The sequence below is a fragment of the Magnolia sinica genome, chromosome 5, assembly GCF_029962835.1.
Source record: "Magnolia sinica isolate HGM2019 chromosome 5, MsV1, whole genome shotgun sequence".
NCBI classification, from domain to species: Eukaryota; Viridiplantae; Streptophyta; class Magnoliopsida; order Magnoliales; family Magnoliaceae; genus Magnolia; species Magnolia sinica.
In genome coordinates, this window is record NC_080577.1 from 36,471,869 (window position 1) to 36,495,335 (window position 23,467).

General features: G+C 42.3%; 1 protein-coding gene across 1 annotated transcript in view; it reads right to left on the reverse strand.

Annotated features, from left to right (window-relative positions):
• Positions 1 to 1,182: 1,182 nt before the first annotated feature.
• The window catches only part of LOC131245938 (BTB/POZ domain-containing protein At5g03250-like), a 53,939-nt gene continuing 31,654 nt past the window's right edge, over positions 1,183 to 23,467 (reverse strand). The window contains exons 3-4 of the mRNA XM_058245736.1: positions 3,340 to 4,560; positions 1,183 to 1,916 (exon numbers count right to left, since the gene is read on the reverse strand). Of these exons, the coding sequence (XP_058101719.1) occupies positions 1,443 to 1,916; positions 3,340 to 4,560 (1,695 nt within the window). The 3' untranslated portion in view covers positions 1,183 to 1,442. The remainder of the gene's footprint in view (positions 1,917 to 3,339; positions 4,561 to 23,467) is intronic.

Sequence of the window (23,467 nt, forward strand, 5' to 3'; positions counted from 1 at the left end):
TTTTCTGTTTCTGTGTTCTGTTTTGGCTGCAGCCTTTTAATAAACTCATCATCGTTCAAAAAAAAAATCATTTAATCCAGATTAAAACACTTTTAATGCCATTTTTCCAACATTACACATGTTCAACAGCCAATTATATGAGAGCATAGTAGTGCAATTCCAATCCACGTTTTCAAAGAATTCAACGGAATATGTTCTAGGAAGAGGAGAGACCCAAAACCAACCAACTCAGAACCCATAACAACTAATATAAATGACAATATAGTACAAATCGTGTCCTATTCCTCCGTGCATGCCCAGCTGAGCCGACCAATGATAACTAACGACCGTTATAAGGGTGGGGCACACCACGTGTTTCCTGCAGCCCCAAAATCACCATGATTGGATGATTGAATCCCTCTGACAAACAACATGCATAATGCATGGATGATTGAACCCCTCTGACAAACAACATGCATAATGCATGGGTACAGCAAAAATGATCATACCGCCCATTTTGCAGGCCTTTAATAGGACGTCTTTGATAATCCAAGCAGGGTGATTCTAAGATATCTGCAATCCATGGTGGACTACTATCCATTGATCCACCACGACCTTAGATGGGCCCGACTGGGCATAAGCACAGGTACAGGGTACAAGGAATAGGTACTGGATCATGAGCGCTGTAGATATATGTTCAGCTGTTTCCAACAGAAATGTGAATAAAGTTGCTGCAGGGGGCAGATAATTCCCTCTAAAATGGAAATATTTATAATTTACATGCGTTAGAAATCATTACAACAATGCTGCAGAGTCACTTGCAAAGGAGAGTGTTTTAAGAGGGGATATTTGCTAAGAGGGTCTATTGCCCCTGAACTTGTGTGCCTGAGATGGACAGGGAAGCCTCACAACACATGGCAATGTGGCATGTGTACGAGATTCAGGCCATTCAGCAGAAGGAGGCCACCCCGAACATGCCCTAGGCCCGAAAATAGCCAGCTGACTCACCAGCTTGGCTGCATGTATGCTGGTTATGGGCTGCTGGTCGTTTGCTTCAAACCACCTGTTTTTCTCATACAAGTGGCCAAACTGATGAGAGAAGCGGCCTTATTTTCGGCCCATGGAACATTCACAGTAAGCCCAACCTGAGGAATGCCTGGATCTCACACAAACGTGGTGAAAAATAACATTTGGAAGTCTAGATTGGCAAGAAGCAGAAGCACAGCTCTCAAATTTTACATGTGAGGGAAATCAGCTGCAAATGATTGTATGACAATTTACAAGCAGTTTCCAAAGCATGGTTGGAATGATCAGAATCATCAAATAATCCACAAAGAAAGAATTATGACCAGAGCTCTCAAAAGAGAGTGAAAAATGAACCAAGAAACACATGCATGCATCATCCATGTCAGCTAATATGATTTCATATGCACATGCATGCGTGCAATGTAAGTACACATCACTCACTGCTTTTTGTGATTCTGACCGTCATCAGCCGCCTTGGCATTGCAGCGGGACTTCTGTTTCAGTCCACATTTTCTAGAGAAGATGTTCCAAGAATTCTTCTTCCCCAACTTCTCAATCTCTTGTCTCATGCTCAAGCACTCCTCCTCAAGGTCCGAGACCCGCAATTTCATATTATCGATGCCAACTGAGAGGTTTTCCTTCGTGGGTTCCACTGGAGCGGGATCATCATCCTTGGAGAGCACAAGGTTCCCATGTGGGGCTTGTGAGTCGTCGATGTTATCAGAGACAAAGAACCAACTGGCAATTGAAGTCCGCAACCGCAACTGCTCAAAGAAGAGGACCTGAACAATCACACGGAGAGGTAGCCTCTCATTCTGCGCTGCATGGGTGCAGGCTTCTAACGAGAGCTTTTCGCAGTTCATGAGCTGGCAGAGCTGCTCTTTCTCAGAATCCGTTAGCCATGGGTGTGCCTGAAAAAGAGTATCGCAAGCTATTAAGAATCTGAAATTGAGGGCAAGCAATATATGAAATTTTGGGTTATATGAATGTCCTTGTAAACCAATGTAGATTGAAGCCATGGACCTTGCTATGCATGCAAGCACATAAATAAGTTCATGAAGATATTTTCCAGGAGATGGATTAAAACAGTCACACGGAGGTCATTGAATTGAAAATGAAGGCAATCCATATGTGGCATTTTTTATTTTTTTTTGCGCATGTTAGCACATGTAATGGTGCACATAAATCTTGCATATACATATGCAGGTCTTACTCATAAACTTGGATTCTTTACAATATGAAGAACATGGATGTGAGAAAATTTTCACATAAATATATTTTGCATATATGTGGGTCTTACTAACAAATAACTTTGATTCTTTACAAAATGAAGAATATGGATATGATACAATTTTCTCCTAGGAACCTGTTCCCGTGAAAACCCATGAGATCCCTTTAGCAACTCACCCCACTTGTTGTGTATGTGCAATCCAGGGCATATAGAACCTTCATCTGGCTCAGATGAAGGGTCATGCAAAAAATCAGGCTACTTTGCAAATCAGGTGGGCCCTGGTGAAAATCAAGGGTGGGCGTCCTTACCCATTTTGTTCCCTTTGCTGTGGCGCACCTGAGTTTTGGATCAGGCTGATTTTTGGGCCCTGTGGGCTTCATGAGGTGACGCATCTGATAGACAAGTTGGATGTCATGCACATATCACATGGGATGAGTTCTCATAGAAGTTTATATCAAACACATGCATAACACACACTTTACTCTCCCACAGTTTTGTACACTGTGGCCCCACTTTTGTAGTGAGAAGGCCTGATTTTTAGGCCAGAAGACGTAAACAGTGTGTCCAACCTGATGACAAGCTTGAATTTCAGACATGTGTGCCATGTTTGGCATATCTGATTGTGTTGATTGGACAGGGCTCAACGTATTTCTGGGTTTAGCAAACCTCTTTCTTTGGTGTGTGTGTTGTGTGTGTGTGTGTGTGTGTGTGTGTGTGTGTGTGTGTATTGCACAAAATTGTGTGCATGTAATAGAGTTGAATGTGTAACAAATGCAGACACAAGTGCATTTGAATGTGGATCACTAGCAATTTTGTGAACCTTCCCTCGTCGTCACGTGTGGCCCACCTGATGACTGGCCAGGTCATCCTATACAGCCAGGGCTACCTCATGCATGGCTCATATGTTCCACACCCATGCCATGCGTTGCCCCGTTTGAAGGTGCTTGGGGGCCTAACGAAGTCACAAATAAAACTGAATTTTTTTTCTTAGTAAAAAACTACGCATATGCATGCATTTATAGATGCCCAAGAACATGTTCATGCATGGAATATTCTAGGAGTGAGAAATAGTGAAACTCAAATGTGTATAGAAACTTCCTCACTTTCAGGTATATATCAATGGCACGGTAGATGCCATCATCCAGTGGTCTGGCATAATCAGGGACCATGGCTGCCAGTGACTGAAATTTTTGAAACTTCAAGTTTATATCCGGCGCAACTTCCGCAAGGTAACCATCCATGAGCTGAGCTACCGATGTCATTGGCGTCAGCGAAGGGGATTCTATCAACGGCCCCTCGTCAACAATGCAAGGGGAAGATCCAACTGCAGATTGGTCCGCCGACATGAAGTGGTCAAGGATCCGTTGGACGCAATCTATATCATAAAGGGTCTCAACTGAGTAACCCAAATTTGGTATAAGAATATCTTCCAATGCAGCTTTATCCAACTGCTCTGCTACCCTTTTCTCCAAGTTCTCTCTACACGACGGATTCATGTGTAAAATCATTGCAGTCCGAAGCAATCCAAGCAAGAACTTGGTCGACGCAACACCCTTCTTCTTGGGTAACAAATCCACAATCACTTCGATAAGGGCTCTTTGCTCAGTTACAGAAGCCACTGAAACAGATGCAACATGCACGCCTTGGCCAGTATTTTTGCGAAAGCTTGAATGCCGACTCAGACCCGGTAGATAGCGTTTTGTGTTGAAGACAAGAGACCCCACGATCATCTCTGGCTTCATGCATCTTGATTCCATAGCCAAAATTAGCCGCTTATACATATTTAAACTTAGAAAAGACACATCCTTGTACCACCAATCCTCACTCACAGATCTCGGCTTAGCTCCTGTACTTATTCCATTCCACAAAATGCCGCCGTTAGAGTTTCGCATAGAACTGAGTCCAGACGTGGACCTATCAAACAAGTAGGGGTCTGCACACACTTTCATTGCCAATGATTCGATGCACCTCGAGACAACGTGGAGCTCTTCTGCATGCGGAAGAAGGTCCTCGCAGGTTTCGAGAGCCTTTATCGTGTCTTTCCAGCTTTGGAGAACTTCAACGAGAAAATTCTCGGTCTGTGAGATAAGATTTCCCTCTCCATAGTCTTCTGTCATCTGAAGGTGCTCAGCAGCGCACCGAAGGCTGACCACGTTCAGAGCTGTGACTTCTAATTTAACACCATAACAGAATTTCACTACAAGTTCGAAAGATCTGATGCCACCAGGAATGTCATGAAGCTGCAAAACACAGCTCGTTCCATCCTTACCACAAATATCTCTGATCATTTTTTCCAATATTTGACTCCTGGAAAGCAACGGAAACTGCAGGAACAAACAGTCAATTGACCAGCATAGCATGTTGCAAAGAGGTTTATGATGCAAATCAAGAATGCCGATACATTCATACATGTATGTGAATATGAAATTTAGAAACTGGAAATTTCACTCATACTCAATGAGGGCCCAAGCACAAATGGACTGAAACTCTGTTGAGTACTCGATCCAGTCATTCGCATTTACAATGTTTATCTTGTTGCTGCATTTTTCAAGTACTCTGTCAAGTTTCATCACATTGAAGTGGCCCCTTTCACTTGATCAGAATCTTGACTGAATTGAGCTGACTGACATAGCTTGTTCAATCAAATTTGCAAACACTGATATTTGATACATAACACATGCATGTACATACATGTGCACATACTGTAGTTTAAAACTCAAAACCCATTATTGAATTGATGTATGCCTGAATCCCTATCAATCTAAAACTTCTTTGAGTATGATTGAATTGACAATTTTAAGATGCTCATTTTGTAGTTCAATTTTATAGAGTTTTCAAGTGCACAATCAAGTTTCACAGGTTTATATGCCTTCAAATCAACAAGATTATTGATAGAATTGAGTTGTGAACATGAGATTTTTGAACACTAGATCGGGCTCTAGACATTGACACATATACAATCATATATGCATTTACATATGTACATCCATGCATACACACATGCATCATAAGGTTTGAGAAGTGGAATAGACTAGGACTCAATAAGGGGGCCAGTTTGAATCGATTCAAAACTTGTGTATTACTCGATTGAATCTTTCCAAGTGATAGCGGACAACTGACCAGCACACCAAAAGCTCTCTAGAGTTGATGGGGAAGGACTGGTTTATCCCTATATACAGGCTTTCCCAGGCGAGACCTCCCCATGGGCAACCCCGCATCTCATAGGTCCCATAGTGGGAACCACCCCATGGCCATCCTGCATCTCACAAGCCCCACCTCGTGGGCCACCCCACCCCAGTGTGGAGATGTGCCTACATCATCTACCCACACCTGTAAGGAGACTCGAACATTGGTCTCCTGCTTTGATACCACTTGATGCAGGGAGTACCGGCCAACACACCAAAAGCTCCAGAACTAATCAGGAAGGACCGGTCTATCCCTATATGCAGGTCCTCCCAGGCAAACCCAGGCGAGACCTCCTCGTGGGCAACCCCCGCTTCGCATGAGTCCCCAAATCACACGGTCCCATAATGGGACCCACCTCGTGGCCATTCTGCATCACACAGACCCCACCTCGTGGACCAACCCACCCCAACGTGGAGATATGGTGCATCCTTGGAATCACACCAAGATGGCCCCACATCACCAAGTGTGCGTTTGTGTGTAAAAGCTTCTTGGCTACTCTAACTTTCAGGTTTTTTTAGAGCTTGATCAAGTTGTACCGGTCATCATCATCATCTAAAGCCTTATCCCAACTAATTGGGGTTGACTCACATGAGTTTCAACACAAAGGTCATGGGTTCGAGTACCCATTGTGGTGTGTGTGGGTGCAAGTGTGTGTGAATTAAAAAAAATAATACTAATACTACTACTAATAATAATAATAAACTTATTGGGGTCGACTACATTTGGGGTCGGATACATGAATCTTGTTCCACCATCCACACTATCAAGGGAAATTTTACTTGTGTCAATTGGGGGAAAAAAATCATAATAAAGAAACTGAGTTACACTTTTAACTAGGCCCGAGGCTTGCCATTGTTCTCATTTTCAACCAAGTTTTTAAACTTTAATACACATACATGCATGCAAACAAACATAAATGCATAGAACACACACAGGAAAATATAAAGAAGCCCATATGTACCCCACTTATATTTGAAAACTCGATGCTCAAGTTGGATACCAGGAAGGACCAAATCCAAAGTTGACACAAACCATTTTTTATAGGGGACTTTCGATTGAACACACAACTTCAACATTATAACATCAAGCACACACCCAATGGAGCTACCAGCCCACCCCGGTTGACTCAACTCCTCATCAAATACTGCATCATTAGATGTGGTCCAATTTTTTCATATTCTCAAGTAGCATATCAATTTATCCAATTTAAAAATAAGCTATACTTGCGTTTGAATATGTGCCTCAGTGGTGGACGAAATGCATGTCAACAATGAGGCCTCGGGTTTGAGCCCATGCTTACGTATCAAAGAAGAAGAACAAGAACAAGAAGAATAACTTATCCATACTCTCAATCAACCTGAGTCAACTAATTGAGTTTTTGAACTACTCACAAGTTTTCAAATAATGCTACATAGATACACGCATACATACAAACACATCCTGCAATGTCTCAATTTAAATAAGCTGGTCAAATAATAGAACCCCTATTATTCTAAACTTGCTAAGGGTTACAAGTGATTCAAGCATGACTGCATTTCAAATGATACTGTAATGTGATATTTTTTTTTTTCTCAGCAGAGGTATACATTTGAAGTGCCCACCAAGCGGATTGAAGCCTAGGAATGATTGATGTCATGATTATCATAACCATCAAAGCCTTTTCCCAACTAATTGGGGTCAACTGCACAAATCCTATTTTGCCATTCCACTCTATCACAGACTATATCCTCAGTTAAACCATAGGTCCTCAAGTCTCTTCTTACTACCTCCTCCCACATCCTTTTGGGCATTCTCCTTGCCCTTTTACAGTCTTCAACTTGAACCAACTAACTCATGATCAATGCAATTCCTGGTCTCCATTGCAAATGGCCAAACCATCTAAAGTCTATTTTCTCACACCTTATAACCTATTGGTCATACTCCTAAGTTCCCTCTAACACACTCATTTCTAATTCTATCCTTCCTCATCTTGCCACTCATCCATCTCAGCATCTTCATTTCAGCTACATTTGTCCTATGAGCATGTTGTTCCTTAAATTCCCATCATTTTGTCCTATAAAGCATGGCTCATCTTATAGCTACTCTACAAATTTCCCTTCAGTTTGAAGGGTAAGCAATGATCACATAAAACTCCTAAGGCGCATCTCTCCACTTCTTCCACCTAGCTTGAATTCTATGCTCAACATCATTCTCAATCTCTCTGCTCTCATTGCCAGTCAAAAGCCTAGATGAACGAGAGGGTTGCATTAGCTTGGCAGCCAGCTTGAAACTTTTACAACAACTTCTATCATGGATGTTGACAAGGCATGATGAATGTAAAATGCTAATATTTCTTTGCAATAAATAGATCTAGGAAATGATTAGAAGAGACAGAGTATGCAATTGAACTTGAGCTACACACACACACACACACACACACACACACACACACACACACACACACACACACATATACCCATGAGGTCGAGCTCTGTGGGCCCCACCATGATGTGTGACAGACATCCATCCCATTAATCAGATGCATCCTTCCATGGTGAGCCATGGGCCTAAAAATCAAGCCAATCCATGACTTAGGTGGGCCACACCATAGACAACAGTTGAGTGGATGTCTGCCCATTGAAACCTTCCTGATTGTATATAAGGCCTAGTGAGTTGTGGTTTAGACATCCAGCCCATCCAGTGTCCCACTTGGATGAAGGGTCACACCAAATTTTAGGCCATTCCAAAACTCAGGTGGGCCCCACCAAGTGCTTTTAGATGTTTAAGGCATGATTTCCCATGGTTTCAGATGGTGTGGCCCACTTGAGTTCCGGATACAGCTGATTTTTGGCACAACCTACCAAATGCACAGTGGGGCCCAACCTCACGAGAAGCTCCCCTCATGGTAACACGCACGCGCACGCGCACACACACAGAAATCAGCTGCACCATTACCCTTAAAACTCCTTCCTCATCTCAAACTGAGTTTTGGATCTGCCTCATTTTTCATATCATGTCCTAAATGATCTAAAAATTTGGATGAACTGTGTGGATATAACAAATGCATCATAGTGGGGCCCATAGGACTTTGCCACGTAAAAATGAAGTCCACACGTACGGAAGTGAAGGGGCAAATTTGCCATTTTCAGACCAAAAAAAAAAAATTTTAAGCAAAGCCAGTTACGCATTCTAGAGGTATAACTTACAGCTTTCGGCCCATAGACCACCCCGGAATTAATTCAGTGTTTAATTTACATTAAGGACTTATTTTAAGTGTGTTAAACAAACAACCAAATAGGATATTAAGTGACTGAAATCTGATTTTAAGATTTCAGGAGCATATAAGTGGGTAGACAAACAGCCCCTTAAAGAAATACTTGCTGTAAATAAAAATTAAAAAAAAAAAAAAGTCATTTCCAAATTCCAATTCCACTTTGGCCACAATTTCCAAGTTGAAATAAACACGTCTTCTTTCCTAAACATGTTGCAGTTTAAACAGAAAATATTACCCCATCCTCAACTCCTCCGACGGGCAGAATGGTTTTCTCAGTGGGCCTTCACAGTCAAGCATATCAAAGGGAAAGACAATACTCTGGCCGATTTCTTACCCCGCCATCCGCCTCATGAACAGACTTTTGTCCACATCCCTATCCCACTCTACATCTATCCCATTGAGCACATTCCACATCTTCCACAAGAAGTCATAGAAACCATTGGTGATCTCTTGTTTGTCCACTTAAGTTCTCACAACTTTCAACGGTTCTTGGAAATTCATCTTTGCATAAATCATCCTGTCTTTGATAGAATTCTTCATCCCGACTATCCTTTCATAACCCCCATTTCCTTCTGAAATCTCTACCATCTCCCAAAAGAAGCCATGTGTTCTTTACTACATCTTTGAAGCATACACCATGGCGGTCATCTTTGATGCTCCCTGTCTATTTGCATACCTTTTCCAAATACAGTTGGGACATCGCCCCCTTTCCAATGACCAACTAAACACTTCAAAATGGTTGCAATGGTTCCATCCTTTGCATTAATGGGAAAATCTCATCACCACCCATCATAGAAGATATGTGTTGATCTCTTTCATATTTCCAGAGATTTTGTCCCTAGTCCTGACGGAAAATATGCACCAGTGGATGCCCAATTAGAGAATCAAGTATAGCAGTCATTCAATCTCGCCCGCCATCATAAAAACCACCGAGGCACATTTTCTATCTTTTTGAACAACATGTTGCACCTCAATAATGTTGATTTTGCCTCTGTTCCCAGCAAGGTATTGAAGCACCCATTTTCCAGGCCCCAACATTCTTTGAATGCCCGATTTATCAAACGACTGATCACCTTCCTAGAGCATCATGGAAGTGAAGCCGAGGTAGACGAAGAACCATATCCTCCATTCATTGGCATTGGAAGTGACCTAGACTCTGACGGCAACCCTCTCCCTTCGGAGTCTGACGATTGATCAAACATCCGGCACCAAGGAACAAAAAATCCCATAAGTCACGCAACACAGCGGCCCACTAAATTGGAGCAAGATTATTGTAGCTAAGTGTTAATTAGTGTAAATGATTACTGCTGTAATCCAGTACTATAAAAAAAGTACTATTGTGTCGGCAACACTATAATAGATAGTACCACTATACGTCATTGTAGCAATTTGTCTTTTACGTGTTATTGTAGTATCGGTAGAACACTGTAACGGAATTAAAAGATTGTAAAATCCAATTCCTTATCCGCTAGCTACTGTAGCAGACCCGAAACGATGTAAAATCCGGATTCGTCCGTCTATAAAAGGGAGAATCCTCTCTATAGCCCGGCAGAGTGAGACTTGGCCTAGAATCTTGTAGTCCCTTGTTGAAGCAATGAAGATGTTATGCGTTCAAATCCCTGATGTTATGCGTTCAAATCCTTGATGTCCCCTGGTTGTATAATAGCTCTTGTTGGTCTTATACCTCTATTTATTGTTTTCTTGATTATTATTGTTATCAGAGTGTTATGCCTTTAAATCCCTAATGTACCAGAGTGTTTTCTTTCCCTTTAATCTTGCTCCAATTTGGCAGGCCGTTGAGCTACGCGACTTATGGGATTTTTGTTCATTGGTGCCAAGATGCTTGATCAGTCGTTAGACTCTGAAGGGAGAGAGTTGTCGTCATAGTCTAGATCCTTCCTAATGCCAACGAATGGAGGATCTGGTTCTTCATCTACCTCCGCTTTACTTCCATGATACTCTAGGAAAGTGACTAGCCGTTCGATAAATCGGGCATTCAGAGATTGTTGGGGCCTGGCAAATGGGTGCTCCATCACCTCGCCGGGTACAAAGGAAAAATCAACATTGTTGAGGCGCAACATGTGAAATTACGGTTTTACCACTACAAGTGAAGCTTGCATATATGACTAATGTCCTAGAGGGGAGGTGAATAGGACTTTCAAATTTTAACAATGTAAATAGCAATCGGCCACCTCCAATTAGTCAAACAAAACAATTAAATGGAGATGAATGGTTGTATCAAATCAGCTAAAGACTAAAACAGAATAATAGTGAAACATCGTGTGCATTCTATCAAATATGTTTCTTGCAATAAAGATAAGCATCCACAATCATTCAACAAAATAAAATAACTACAAACAAAAATCATTCAGCCCATTGCACACTAAGTATAGTGGTTAAGCTATGTACCCACTGCACTCCCGGCTGAATGACTCTCTCCTAGAGTGTACCAGATTTCACTATCAAAATGGTTTTAAATTAGGTTTACCATAAACATTTACAGCCTACACAAGGTCTATACTATACGTTTTGCATCCGTCGATGGCCTACAAAAGGTCTTAGAGAGTTTGGATCTCAAACTCAACAAGAAGTCCTACACAAGCACGACACATGTATGCTCCCGTCGGAGGCCTACACGAGGACTTGGCAAGTTTGGTTTGTCAAACTCTGAAACCTAACTCTACTCAAGAATCGGTTTCCAGACAAAATGGACTCAAAATAACTTTCTTACTTAAAGTGGATGAGCCCCCTTGAATGCGTCTTGTTGAAGAGCTTCCTCTATCACGAAAGCTTCTTCTTCAGCTCCATTTAACCGCAACCTTAAAGTAGATGTGCCTATTTAGTGTCAAGGTATGGGAGAAGGGTAGGTGAACCTAACTTAGGATGAGGGATCTTTTAGGATCCAAGTTAGGATCCCCAGGGATTAGCATTCAATGCCCTTTAACACAAAAGATTTGCCATTAAAGATGACTGTCAAAGCATTAATGAATGCTAGAGTTCATATTTCAATCCGAGCTTTGAATGCTCAATAAATGTTCTTAATCACAAGGATTGAATGATGCACTCCATAAGGAAAACAGCTTGGGAGGAGGGATTTTAGCTAGGGAATAACACTCTCAAGGCTCGATGAATTTCTCAGCAAAGGGCTTAGTTGCCTAAGGATCAGATTTATAAAATGATTGAAAATGGACAAAAAACGACTAGTTGTCGGCCTGTCGACCTGAAGCTTAGACCGATTTAAAAGTTCTTCGACCTGTCGATTCGAGGCTTCGACCGGTCGAGATAGTCAGTGGCATAAGGTATTCATTTCTGTCCAGGTTTTGCCTCTTTCGATCTGTTGACCGCCATTTTCAACCGATCGAAATTCACCTTCAACCTGTCGCAATAACCCATCCATGGGTCAAAATCTGTCAGATCATGAGTTTTCTTTTCTGTCCAGATTTTGCAACTTTCAATCTATCAACCCTTGTTTTCGACCGATCAAACTTGATCTTCGACCTGTCAAAATAACTCATCCGTGGATCAAAATCTCCATAAATAAAAGTTTTATTTTGTCTTGTTTTTGGGTGTTTCAACCTGTCGGCCATAGATTTCGACTAGTCAATGAGGTTGTCCATGGGTCGACAACAACTCACTATGTGCATTTGATGGATTTTCCAAGTTTGGTTCTTTTGCGTTTTCTTCCACAGGGTCCATCCTAATCTAATGGACACTTAACTTTGGTTAGATAGATAGGGGGAATGACTATAAAGGTTTAGGCCACCTAACGAAGGGTTTTAGGATCTTATTAGGTAGTCTAGGTTTTCGCACATGCATGAACCTTTGAATCTTCACTTCGCATGCTTTCGATCTTCAAGTTTTGATATCTTCAACTCGAATGGGGCTCATCTAACTTGACGAAAGCTAATTGACAAATCAATGCATTTACAATCTCCCCATTTGTCAATTGCATGACAAAACACCTAACCTATACACATCATAGTCCCCATACTATGATTATCCCAAAACTATTACATCTTTTCAAAATAACTCATAAACATGTCTTCACTATACAAGATATACAATTTTTATACAAAAGTGACATGAATAGTGACACACTTGGCTTCATTTTCTCCCCCTAAATCCCTGCATCAAACACATCCTGCACAATGATAGGTTCTCTGGTGGGACATGTTCTCCCCCCTTTTGTCAGTAATTGACAAAGATTGATGAGCACAAAGATATATCAAGAAGTGCAAGAGGGAGAAGAGAATCATTAAGCACAGGGGATCAGAAGCACTAACATAGATTAATAATATATGCATCTAACTAGAAAGAAAATAGGGCATGTAGCCCAATATCATTTAGACCATAAAAAAGGTATACATTATATCCACATACAGACTCAAAGGAAAAATAGACAAGTGCCCCAATACGACCCATAATTGATATATCATGATACATACACACATTCGGTCAATCCAAAAAATACCATATGACAAAGATGGTCAACACACAAACCAAACACCAGGACAACCACTGTCTCTGAACATCAACACAAGTGTCATCTAAAACTAGATTATCGACCCCGGGTCAAAATCTGCAACTCGTTCGTGACCAGAATCCGTGGGAGCATCGGAGCGACAAGATGATTGCCGCAGAGAGTCAAACCATTGTTCAATGCGAGTTAATCGCTCCACAATAGCTGTTTGGCCAGCTAGGAGCTGAGCTTGTCCTGTATGGAGACGTACTTAAACAACAAGGATCTGCTCTTGGTACTGAAGTATCCGTCGAATGAAATTAGGAGTCGTTGGAGGAGCGGTCGTAGGAGTCTCGTCAGGAACTGCAGGAGGTGCCTATGGGACATCCTCAGGATCGTGAGAAGGACCGGCCTGAGAGGACTCACTGTGGCAGGGGCAGCTCCGGTGTCGGCAACAAGATGATCTGCAGGAGGCTGCTGCTGCGTTGGGACTCCCAGCACTGGTGGCTTCATTTTCTTGTATGTAGCCCGATTAATGGGAGTAGGTTCAGTGGTAGCCTCTTCTCTATCAGTAATACATATGCCACGAGCTATCTTCAATATTAGGAATTCGAATGGAAGCGGAGTAGTGTTGCACTCGTTGTGAGTCATCACAAAATGCAGCTTGTGCATGATCCTGGTCGGAAGGCACAGCTTGTGCCCTTAACTAACATGATAGAGAGTCTTGACCATATGCTATGTGAGGTCCACTTGATTCCATTTTCTCGGATATACAGTTGTGAGAAAAATGACATGTAAAATCATAAAGCGATTGGCCATGAGGGAAGCCCTAAGGGCATTCCCATCCTGCCATGGGACATTCTGACCATTGCATAATGCGCAAGTCATGACCTCCCTGGCTGCCAATCCCTTGACCCCTAAAGGAGGAAATCCCTTAGAAGACTATGAGTTCCAGGCAAAGAAACCGATTCAATTGTGGGCCACGGAAGGGTTGCTGCAGCAGAGAGGGGATGAAAAACTAGAGGTGGCAAAAGATTGTCTGAAAGAGTTGATTCAATGAAGTTTGATTCAGCTTGCTAAAAGAAGTTTAAGTGCGGGTATCAAAAGTTGCCATATTCATGATCTTTTGCGGGATCTTTCCATATTATAAGCAAAGGAATATAAGTTTCTCCAAGTTCATCGTGAGAATGTGGATGCTCTGTCCACATCTACAGCCCGTCGACTTGAAATTTACCGTAATGCCTCAAGTGAGTGCACTTCTTCAAAATTTTCCACTCCACGCCTTCGAACTTTCCTGATCTACACCCAAGTTGATGAGAAGCATGAAAGGAAACCAGAGAAGTTTCTTTACCAAGGCTTTAAATTACTCAGGTGTTAGATCTACACAATGTAGCAATAAAAAGTCTACCGAGTGAGATAGGTGCACTGATCCACTTGAGATACCTTGGGAGTAGTGTTTGAAATATCGGTATCGTGCAAAGTATCGCAACCTTGAGATACAGATACGTATCGGTTATCGCACAGGATATACGTTTGTAGCGCGTAATTTATCGCACTTTTCGCGAAACATGGGGAAACATTGGAAATTTTGTTGAATTTTTCAATGAAACTTCAAAGATTATTAAAAAAGACCATAATAAACACTTTTAAATAATAAAATCTCAAAAAAGAAGTTGACATAATAGGTTTCCTTTGTATAGGGTCCTCAACTATGCGTTGTCCGATTGAACTAAGACAACTATATTCAGTATCCACCCCATCCATCTATTTTTTAGTATCATTTTAGAACATTATCCAAAAAATGAAGCAGATCCAATAATCAGGTGGACCATACCATAGGAAACAATCGTGATTGACCATTAATGGGCCACAAAAGTTTAGATCAAGCCGATAATTGTTTTTCCTCTTCATTCGAACTTATGTGAAGTTAGCAACAAATTAGGTGCCTAATAAAATATAGGGAAAATCAAGGTACACCCTAAGAAGTTTTTAATGGTACCGTGTTCAACCACCACTGTTTCCTTAAGTAAAGTCCACCTTATAATTGGATCTTCTTAATTCTTGGGATCATGTTGTAAGATGATATGAAAAAACAGATGGACGAAGTGGATATAGAAAACACACATCAAGTTGGGCCCCATGGTAGGGGTTTTACGTTCTCGGGTGAGGCTGGGTCTCACCTAATCTACTCCTGCCACCACACTAGATCTTATCATACTGACTAAACTCTGTTGGGCCCACCATAAATGTATGTGGTTTATCCACGCCATCCATTCATTTATTCAGCTCATTTTAGGGGTTAAGCACAATTTTGAAACGTATCCAAAATGGGATGTTTATATGCTATCCAAACAGTTTGTAAGGTCATTACAAATGGGATGAAGTGAAAACACCAAAAAGATAGCCTGATACCAAAAAAAAAATTGCCATAAGAATGCTTCAACGGTGCTCACTAAATGCCCACTTTTTCCTCTCGTGTGGCCCACTTGAATGTTGGATACACCTCATTTTTGGTCGCACGTCCTAAAATGAGCTCGCAAAACGTATGGACAGGGTGGATTTCTCACAAACATCTAGGTGGGCCCCACCCAGCATCCTTGCGCAAGAAGTTCCAGCAAAAGGCTTTCACAGGAAATCTACATCCCAATACCAGCGCTACTCGGGAACTCGAGTTGTACGAACCATTCAAAGTTATATGGGCCCCGCAATAATGTATCTATTATATCCACACCATTCAATCATTTGGAGAGATCATTTTAGATTATGAGCCCAAAAATGAGTCATATCCAAAGCTCAAGTGGACCACGCCACAAATAGCAATGGGACAGTGATTCTCACCGTTAAAACATTCGTAGGGCCCTCCATAACTTTTATTTTCCATCCAATCTGTTCATGAGGTCACAGAGACCAGGATGAAGAGGAAAAACAAATATTATATTGATCCAAAAGTTCTATAACCTCCGAAGGGTTTCAGTGATAGACGTTCAATATCCCACTTTTCTTTCCAGTGTGGTCCACTTGATCCTTGAATCTGTCTTACTTTTCGGCTCAAGCCTTACGACGAGCTTGAGAAATGGACGAACGGTTTGGATATAACGCTACCTTATGATGGGACCCACAGACCTTGGTGACATCAACACACTCGTCAGCTCAGTCGTGTGCGATACAACGACCAACCCAAATTCGAAGGCGGATTGTGTACTGAGTAACTCAGTACACTAAGCGTACTAAGTAAACTCTGTGGGGTCCACTATGATCTATGTATTTTATCCAATCCGTCCATACATTTTACCAGATGATTTTTGGGCCTTATCCCAAAACTGAAGCATATAAAAAGCTAAAATGGACCACACCACAGGAAACATGTGAATTGAATGTCTGCCATTGAAAATTTCTTAGGAGCCATACAAGTTTTGGATCAAGATTATATTTGTTTTTTCCATTCATCCAATTTGTGTGATCGTACAAGAAGGTTGGATGACAAATAAACATCACTGTGGGGCCTAGCAAGGTTTCAACGATGAAAATCATTATTTCCACTGTTTCCTGTGTTATGGTCCACTTGATCTTTGTATAAGCTTCAATTTTGGGCTCAACCCCTAAAATGAGCTGGAAAAAAGGATGGACGGTGTGGATAAACCAAATATATTCACAGTGGGCCCATCAGAGTTTAGTCAATACGTTGTACTGAGTAACTCAGTACCCAATCTGATTTCCCCAAATTTCATTAAAAAGGGCCCGGACGCCTTTTTTCGACACGGAGAGGGTTCCGGCATCCGAAACCCTAAAATCTCTCCAATTGATGATTTCTCCGGATCTCGGTGATGATTTCGTCGGATTTTGGAGAGGATTTCTCCGGAATTCACCCAAATCCAGTCAAAAGCTACTCTCTTAGGCAGATTAAACAGGTAAGAGATTTTTTTTCTATATTTTTGGAATTTCTGGATGGGATGCAGATGAGATGTCGAAGGAAAATCTGCAATATCAGGCATTATCATGCGATATATTGATGATATCTCACGATATTTAGTGATATATCGGACGATAAATGGATTTTGGCAATTTTTCAGTATTTTTCTATATCTATGGAGGGTTTCGTATTGCTGACTGTCGATATCGATATTATCGATATTACGAACACTGGTCTAGACTCTCCTGTTTTGATGAACTTCGAAGCTTGGGGGATCATCGGTGGGATTTCTACAATAGGAATAGAATTTACGGACGACATTTGGCTTGACGGGTCCGCCCATTCTAAGGATAGGGTGCCAATCAATGGTAGTGAGGAGTTCACGCACCCTATATCCCTCGAGGCATTATAAGACTGTGGGCCGTTCAAGCATAACGCACACTATATCCTTCAAGGCATTCTAAGACTAAAGAGGGTGAATGTGATGATGTGGCATGCGATGAACCGCGACCACGACCTCTAGAAATTACCGACTTGGTCCGGGTGTTGGCCGATGGCCTTTCATCTTGACGGCACTTGTATTATCACATAACAATGTCATCATGTCTTGCTTGATTATGTAATCTATTGACATTTGCTTCATCCATAAGAGTTGTGCGCAGCAACTATTGGTTGTAATGCACTCGGCTTCTACAGTGGATAGAGAGATAAGTTCTGTTTTTTGCTATGCCATGATACTAAGCAGTTCCCAATGTAAAAACAACCGCCGCTAATAGATTTTCGATCATCCATGTTTCCAACCCAATCAGCATCCAAGTACCCTGCAATTGTTATCAAAGTATCGAATGGGTACCAAAGGCTAAATCCATAGTCCCAGCCACATACCAAATAATTCCTTTCACAACACTCAGGATGTGATTTTTTAGGGTCATCTTAAAACCGAGCACATGCTCCTACACTAAATGTTATGTCAGGCCTGTTGGCTATGAGATAAAGGAGGTTGCCAATCATACTTCGGTATAGCTGTTGATCCACACTTTTCCCAAATATATCTTTATACAATTTTAGTGTGATGCTCATAGACATCTGATCAGTTCGACCAGACTCAAGGCCAAATCGTTTTACTAATTCCTTTGCATACTTGGTCTGACTCACGATCCACCCCAGGTTCAAGCATTATAGGTAAACTTTTACTAACTGGGAGAATGTTGCGGTTAGTGAGAAGTCCTCAAGGAAACCACAGCAAAAGGAGGAGAATGTGAGGAAAAAGTTTCGCACTCCTAAAATGGATAGAAGAACAAAGGAGTTGGTCAAGCAGGTTGCCCAGTTGAATAAAAAGGCAAAGAAAATACTGATTCAAGTGGATCAAGGCAATGATCAGTTTGCCAAAAGAACTCATTCTCCTAGAAAAAGTCCGCCCCTGAGAGATGAGTCTAAGAAAGAACCTCTCTCTCCAAAAACCAATCCAGGCCCAACGAAAATTATTTCAAAATGGGGTCATAAAAGATAAAACAAACTGTCTGATAATTCATATAGCTCTTAAGGCTGGTAGTAATGCTAGATGGTATTTGGATGTGGTTGCTCTAGACACATGACAGGTGACAGGACCCATTTATGCCATTACACGATTTCGATGGTGGGTCAGTCACTTTTGGAGATTGAAGCACCGCTCGGATTTTTGGGCGAGGAACTATTGCTAGGCTAGGTTTAACCAAGATTGAGAATGATCTCAATGTAGAGGGATTGAAGCATAACCTCTTAAGAAAATCTCAAATTTGTGACAGAACATTCTGTAAAATTTTCAAAGAAGACGTGAGATATCTCGAACTTTATATGTAAACTGAGTATGAGAGGTCTACGCACCAATGATAAAAAAAAATTTGAAAGGTAATGAAATATCATTAAAAAAGAGGAAGAAAACAAACCGCTGAGATGGCGAACTGAGAAACAACCAGAAAAAAGAAAAGAAAAAAGGAAAAAAAAAAAACCAGAGAGGAAAAAAACATGAAAAAACAGCCCAAAAACTGAGGACAGCCCAGTCGCAGGGAAAGGAAAAAAGACGCTGCTAAGTGGTGTTGAGGTGAGTTTCGGTAAGAAGAGGAGGATGGCTGGAGTTAGTAGAACTACAGGCCCAATCAGAGAGGAATTGCTGAATTCTCTTGATCACGTAAATGACAGAATGGGACTCATCTCTGAAACACCGGCTATTTCTTTCTTCCCAGATAGCCCACCAAGCGGCAAGAAGAGAGATTCTCCAGGCCGCGGATCTATTCTTTCCCGGGGAAACGTCGTGCCACACCGCAAGGACACTATTTGTAGAATTCAAGAAGGACCAGGAGATGTTGAAGTTGGACAGGATGGTCGACCAGACCATATAGAAGTAAGGGCAATGCACAAACAGTGGTTCGTCATTTCCTCGTTTGACAGGCAGCAAATGCAGATATTTGTTAATAGCATCCCTCTTTTCCTCAGGTTATCCATGGTTAGCACTTTTCTCTTACCAACCAGCCACCCGAAGATGGTGATTTTTGGAGGAACCTTGTACTTCCAAATCTTCGCTATCAGCTCCTCTTCAGGATTTTCAGGCTTCTTGTCAAGGAGTCGGTACAGAGATTTAACCGAGAATAAACCTTTGCTGTCAAGGGACCACCGAAGCTTGTCTTGCTGATCCGGATTAGGATGACAAATCTCTAAACGCTAAAGAAGATTGACGTAAGAGTCGACTTCCCAGTCTTGGAGATTTCTCCTGCAGGGAGGGGTCCAGACCACCGCATTTCCTTGGAGAGAATAGCAATTGGCCACAGTGATAAGCGAGTTAGGGGCTAGCCTGTAGATGACTGGAAAATCCTCTTTCAACGATCGGGAGCCCACCCATGTATCCTCCCAAAACCGAATTGTCTCCTTTCCCCAGGGAGAACCTACAATGACTCTGAACCTCTGTATGGCAAGAGATAATATCTCTCCAAACAGTAGAGGCATTACTATATGGCACGCTCTTTGTCCACCAACCTTCATCCAATTTCCCATATTTACATTTAATCAATCTGTTCCATAGGGTCCCTTCTTCTGTACCAAGTCTCCAACACCATTTACCAAGGAGGGCACGGTTCATGTCTTTGAGATTTCTGATTCCCGCACCCCCATCTTGATAGTGTTTACAAACATCTTTCCAAGCAACCAAATGAAACTTCCTTTTGTCGTTTTTACCATTCCATAGAAAATACCGACTGAGCTTCTCGAGGATGTTTAAAATCTTCGCCGGGCATTTATAAAGAGACATGGAGTATAAGGGGAGATTTGAGAGTACCGCTTTAATCAAGGTGAGATGGCCCCCCAGGGAGAGATACTTGCATTTCCACCTGGCGAGATAGGACTCGAACCGATCAATGATTTTATCCCAAAACGTCTGGGGAGGCTTGCCTACGCATAAGTGAAGGCCGACGAAAGTTGTAGGGAGCACTCTTGGGGAGCAACCGAAAAAATCAGCAAAACGGCGAGTCTCCGATTCGCTGATGTTGACACCAAACATTGTTGATTTGGTAAGATTGACTTTAAGGCCCGACACCGCTTCAAAGCACTGGATAGCAGTACGAAGATTACCCACCTTGTCCCAGTTCGCTTCACAAAATAGGAGAGTATCATCAGCATATTGTATGTGAGATATGGGATGCTCCATACCTTTGAGCTGAAAACCCCCTATAATTCCTTCCCTCTGCCCTTTTCTCAACATACACGAGAAAGCCTCAACGACAATAAGAAAAAGAAAAGGGGATAACGGGTCTCCCTGCCTAAGCCCTCTAGAGCTTCTGAAAAAGCCTTTAGGTCCGTTGATGAGAACCGAAAATGTAGCCGAGCCGACACAAGCCTTCATCCACTTTAACCATCTGGCACCGAATCCCATCCGCTCTAACATATACATAAGGAAATTCCAATCTACGTGATCATAGGCCTTCTCTAGATCAAGTTTGCATATGATTCCTTTTGACCCCGATTTGTGAGTGGAGTGCAGAACTTCAGCTGCCATAAGAGCACTGTCAATAATTTGCCTGCCCTGAATGAAAGCACTATGGTGGTGAGCTATAATTTTGTCCATAACTCCTTGAAGGCGATTAGCGAGGACTTTTGCGATGATTTTGTACGGACTCCCGAGAAGAATGATAGGCCTGAAGTTATGCAGAGAATCAGCCCCCTGTACCTTGGGAATGAGGGCGATGATTGTAGCCCCAAGGGCATTTGACAGATGACCTCTTTCGTAAAATTCGTTGACAAAATCGAGAATGTCCCCCTGTAATAAATCCTAGGGATGCTGGAAGAATAAGATAGGAAACCGGTATGGCCCCGGGGCATTGTCCCCTGCAAGCGACTGAATTGCAAATTTAACCTCATCAGAGGAAAACCCAGCTTCCAGGGTAGCAGCATCCAACTCTGAAATCCGGGGCAAAGGCAGGAGGTCCAACTTGGGGCTATGATGAGAATCTGATTTGAGAAGGTTGGAGAAAAAGAAAATGGCCTCGTCAGATATCTGCTTCTTGTCTTCCGTATGCTCCCCGTTAATCAAAAGACAGTGTATCTTATTAGTTCTTGCCCGAGCAGATGCAATAGCATGAAAATAGCGAGTGTTTTTATCACCTTCCTTTATCCACCTGCACCTAGCCTTTTGCTTCCAAGAAATCTCCTCCTCTAGGACTCTAACCGAGTACGTATTAATAAGGTCAGCCCGTCTAGACCATATAGTACTATCTACCGGAGCATCTTCATTTGCAGCATCAATGGACTGGATCTGTCCTAAGATATCTGCAGTTTCAGCTTGCCGTTTTCGCAGGAAGTTAGATTTCCAAGCTTTAATTTTCATCTTTAGGAGGCTCAGCTTTTTACATAACCCAAAACCAGCATAACCATCGATCTATATCTCCTTCCACCAATACGAAATAACAGTGTCGAAACCCTTGATTTTCAGCCACGAGATATCGAAACGAAATGGCTTAGGGCCCCAATTTTCCTCTTCCATAGAAAGTAGAATCAGCTAATGATCAGACGTAGGGCGAGGAAGAGACGTCTGCATAACATTTGGAAAAGATTCAGACCAATCCACAGAGATGAGGAAACGGTCTAACCTAGCAAGAGAGGGCGGAGGGCGAAGATTTGACCAGGTAAATCTGGAGCCGGACAACGGGATGTCTATCAATTCATGATCATCGATCCAACAGGAGAAGCGGCGCATCGCATCAGAAACTCTGCCAGGCTGAGATCTCTCCTCCGCATACCGCGTGATATTAAAATCATCGCTGATACACCATGGGCCATCGAAAATTTCCCTAGCAGCGTGAAGATCCTTCCAGAAATCAGCTCTCCTATCAGCTTGGTTGGGCCCATAGACCAAAGAAATCAGGAAGGAAGAATTGGAACCAATCTGCTGCATAACGACCGAAACGGAAAACTCTCCAATCCGGCTGCACTCGATCGACCAGACATCCGAATTCCAAGCAATGAGAATACCACCCGCACTGCCTACCGCATTGGAAACCTCCCACTTAACATTCTTAACTTTCCATAACGAATACAAGAGCTGATCCGAAAAAACCTGTACCTTTGTTTCCTGAAGACAAATGATGTTAGCTTTACTTCTTCCCGTGATGTCCTTTATTAGGCAGCGCTTCTTCTTAGACCCCAACCCTCTAACATTCCATGACAGAATTTTCATCTTAGCACCGATCTTCCCCTACGACCGCCACGAAAAGAACCCTCAGTGGGTTCCAAACACGGACCAGGGCTTAACTGGAGACGTTGTAACTCTCTATTCCTGATAGGCTTGGCGTGGAATTTTCTTGAGGGTTTATGACATTGCAGAGGCTTGCCGCAAGCTTCGATGCAATGGAAAAGTGCCAAAAAATCTTCAAGGTGATCTCCGAAGGAAAGGCCCAAGGCTCTTCCGATATGATCCATAGCATCTCTAATCCATCGTTTTTTCTGGATGGAATCTGCTAGCTTGTTTCTCTCGGCCGTACCCTTCATCACCGTTTCTTGAGAGGGGGACCCCATTCTGATCTGGAGCGGCGCGGCATCAATGATAGGATCTTCTTCACCATCCTGAAATAAAGCAATCAAAGCAGAGTCTTCCACGATCTGGGGGGCTGAGATGGACCGCGGGGATGAACCGAAGAGCGATCTATCGCAGTCCGTTGAGGGTATAGAAGTGAGAGATTGCGAGTCTAAGAAGTCCCCGTCCTCCGAGGGCAAAGATGGTGGAAGCATCAAAGGTTCTCTCCGCAAACTTTGAAAATCCAGGTTACTGAGATGATCTGGAAGAAAACCAGGTGATTTCGCGCACCTATTAGACAGAGGAGAAGGCCATATAGGGACCTTTAAATTTAGGGAAGTTTGAGTCGTAGGACATCGATCGCACTTATTACTCGGCTCCAAAGT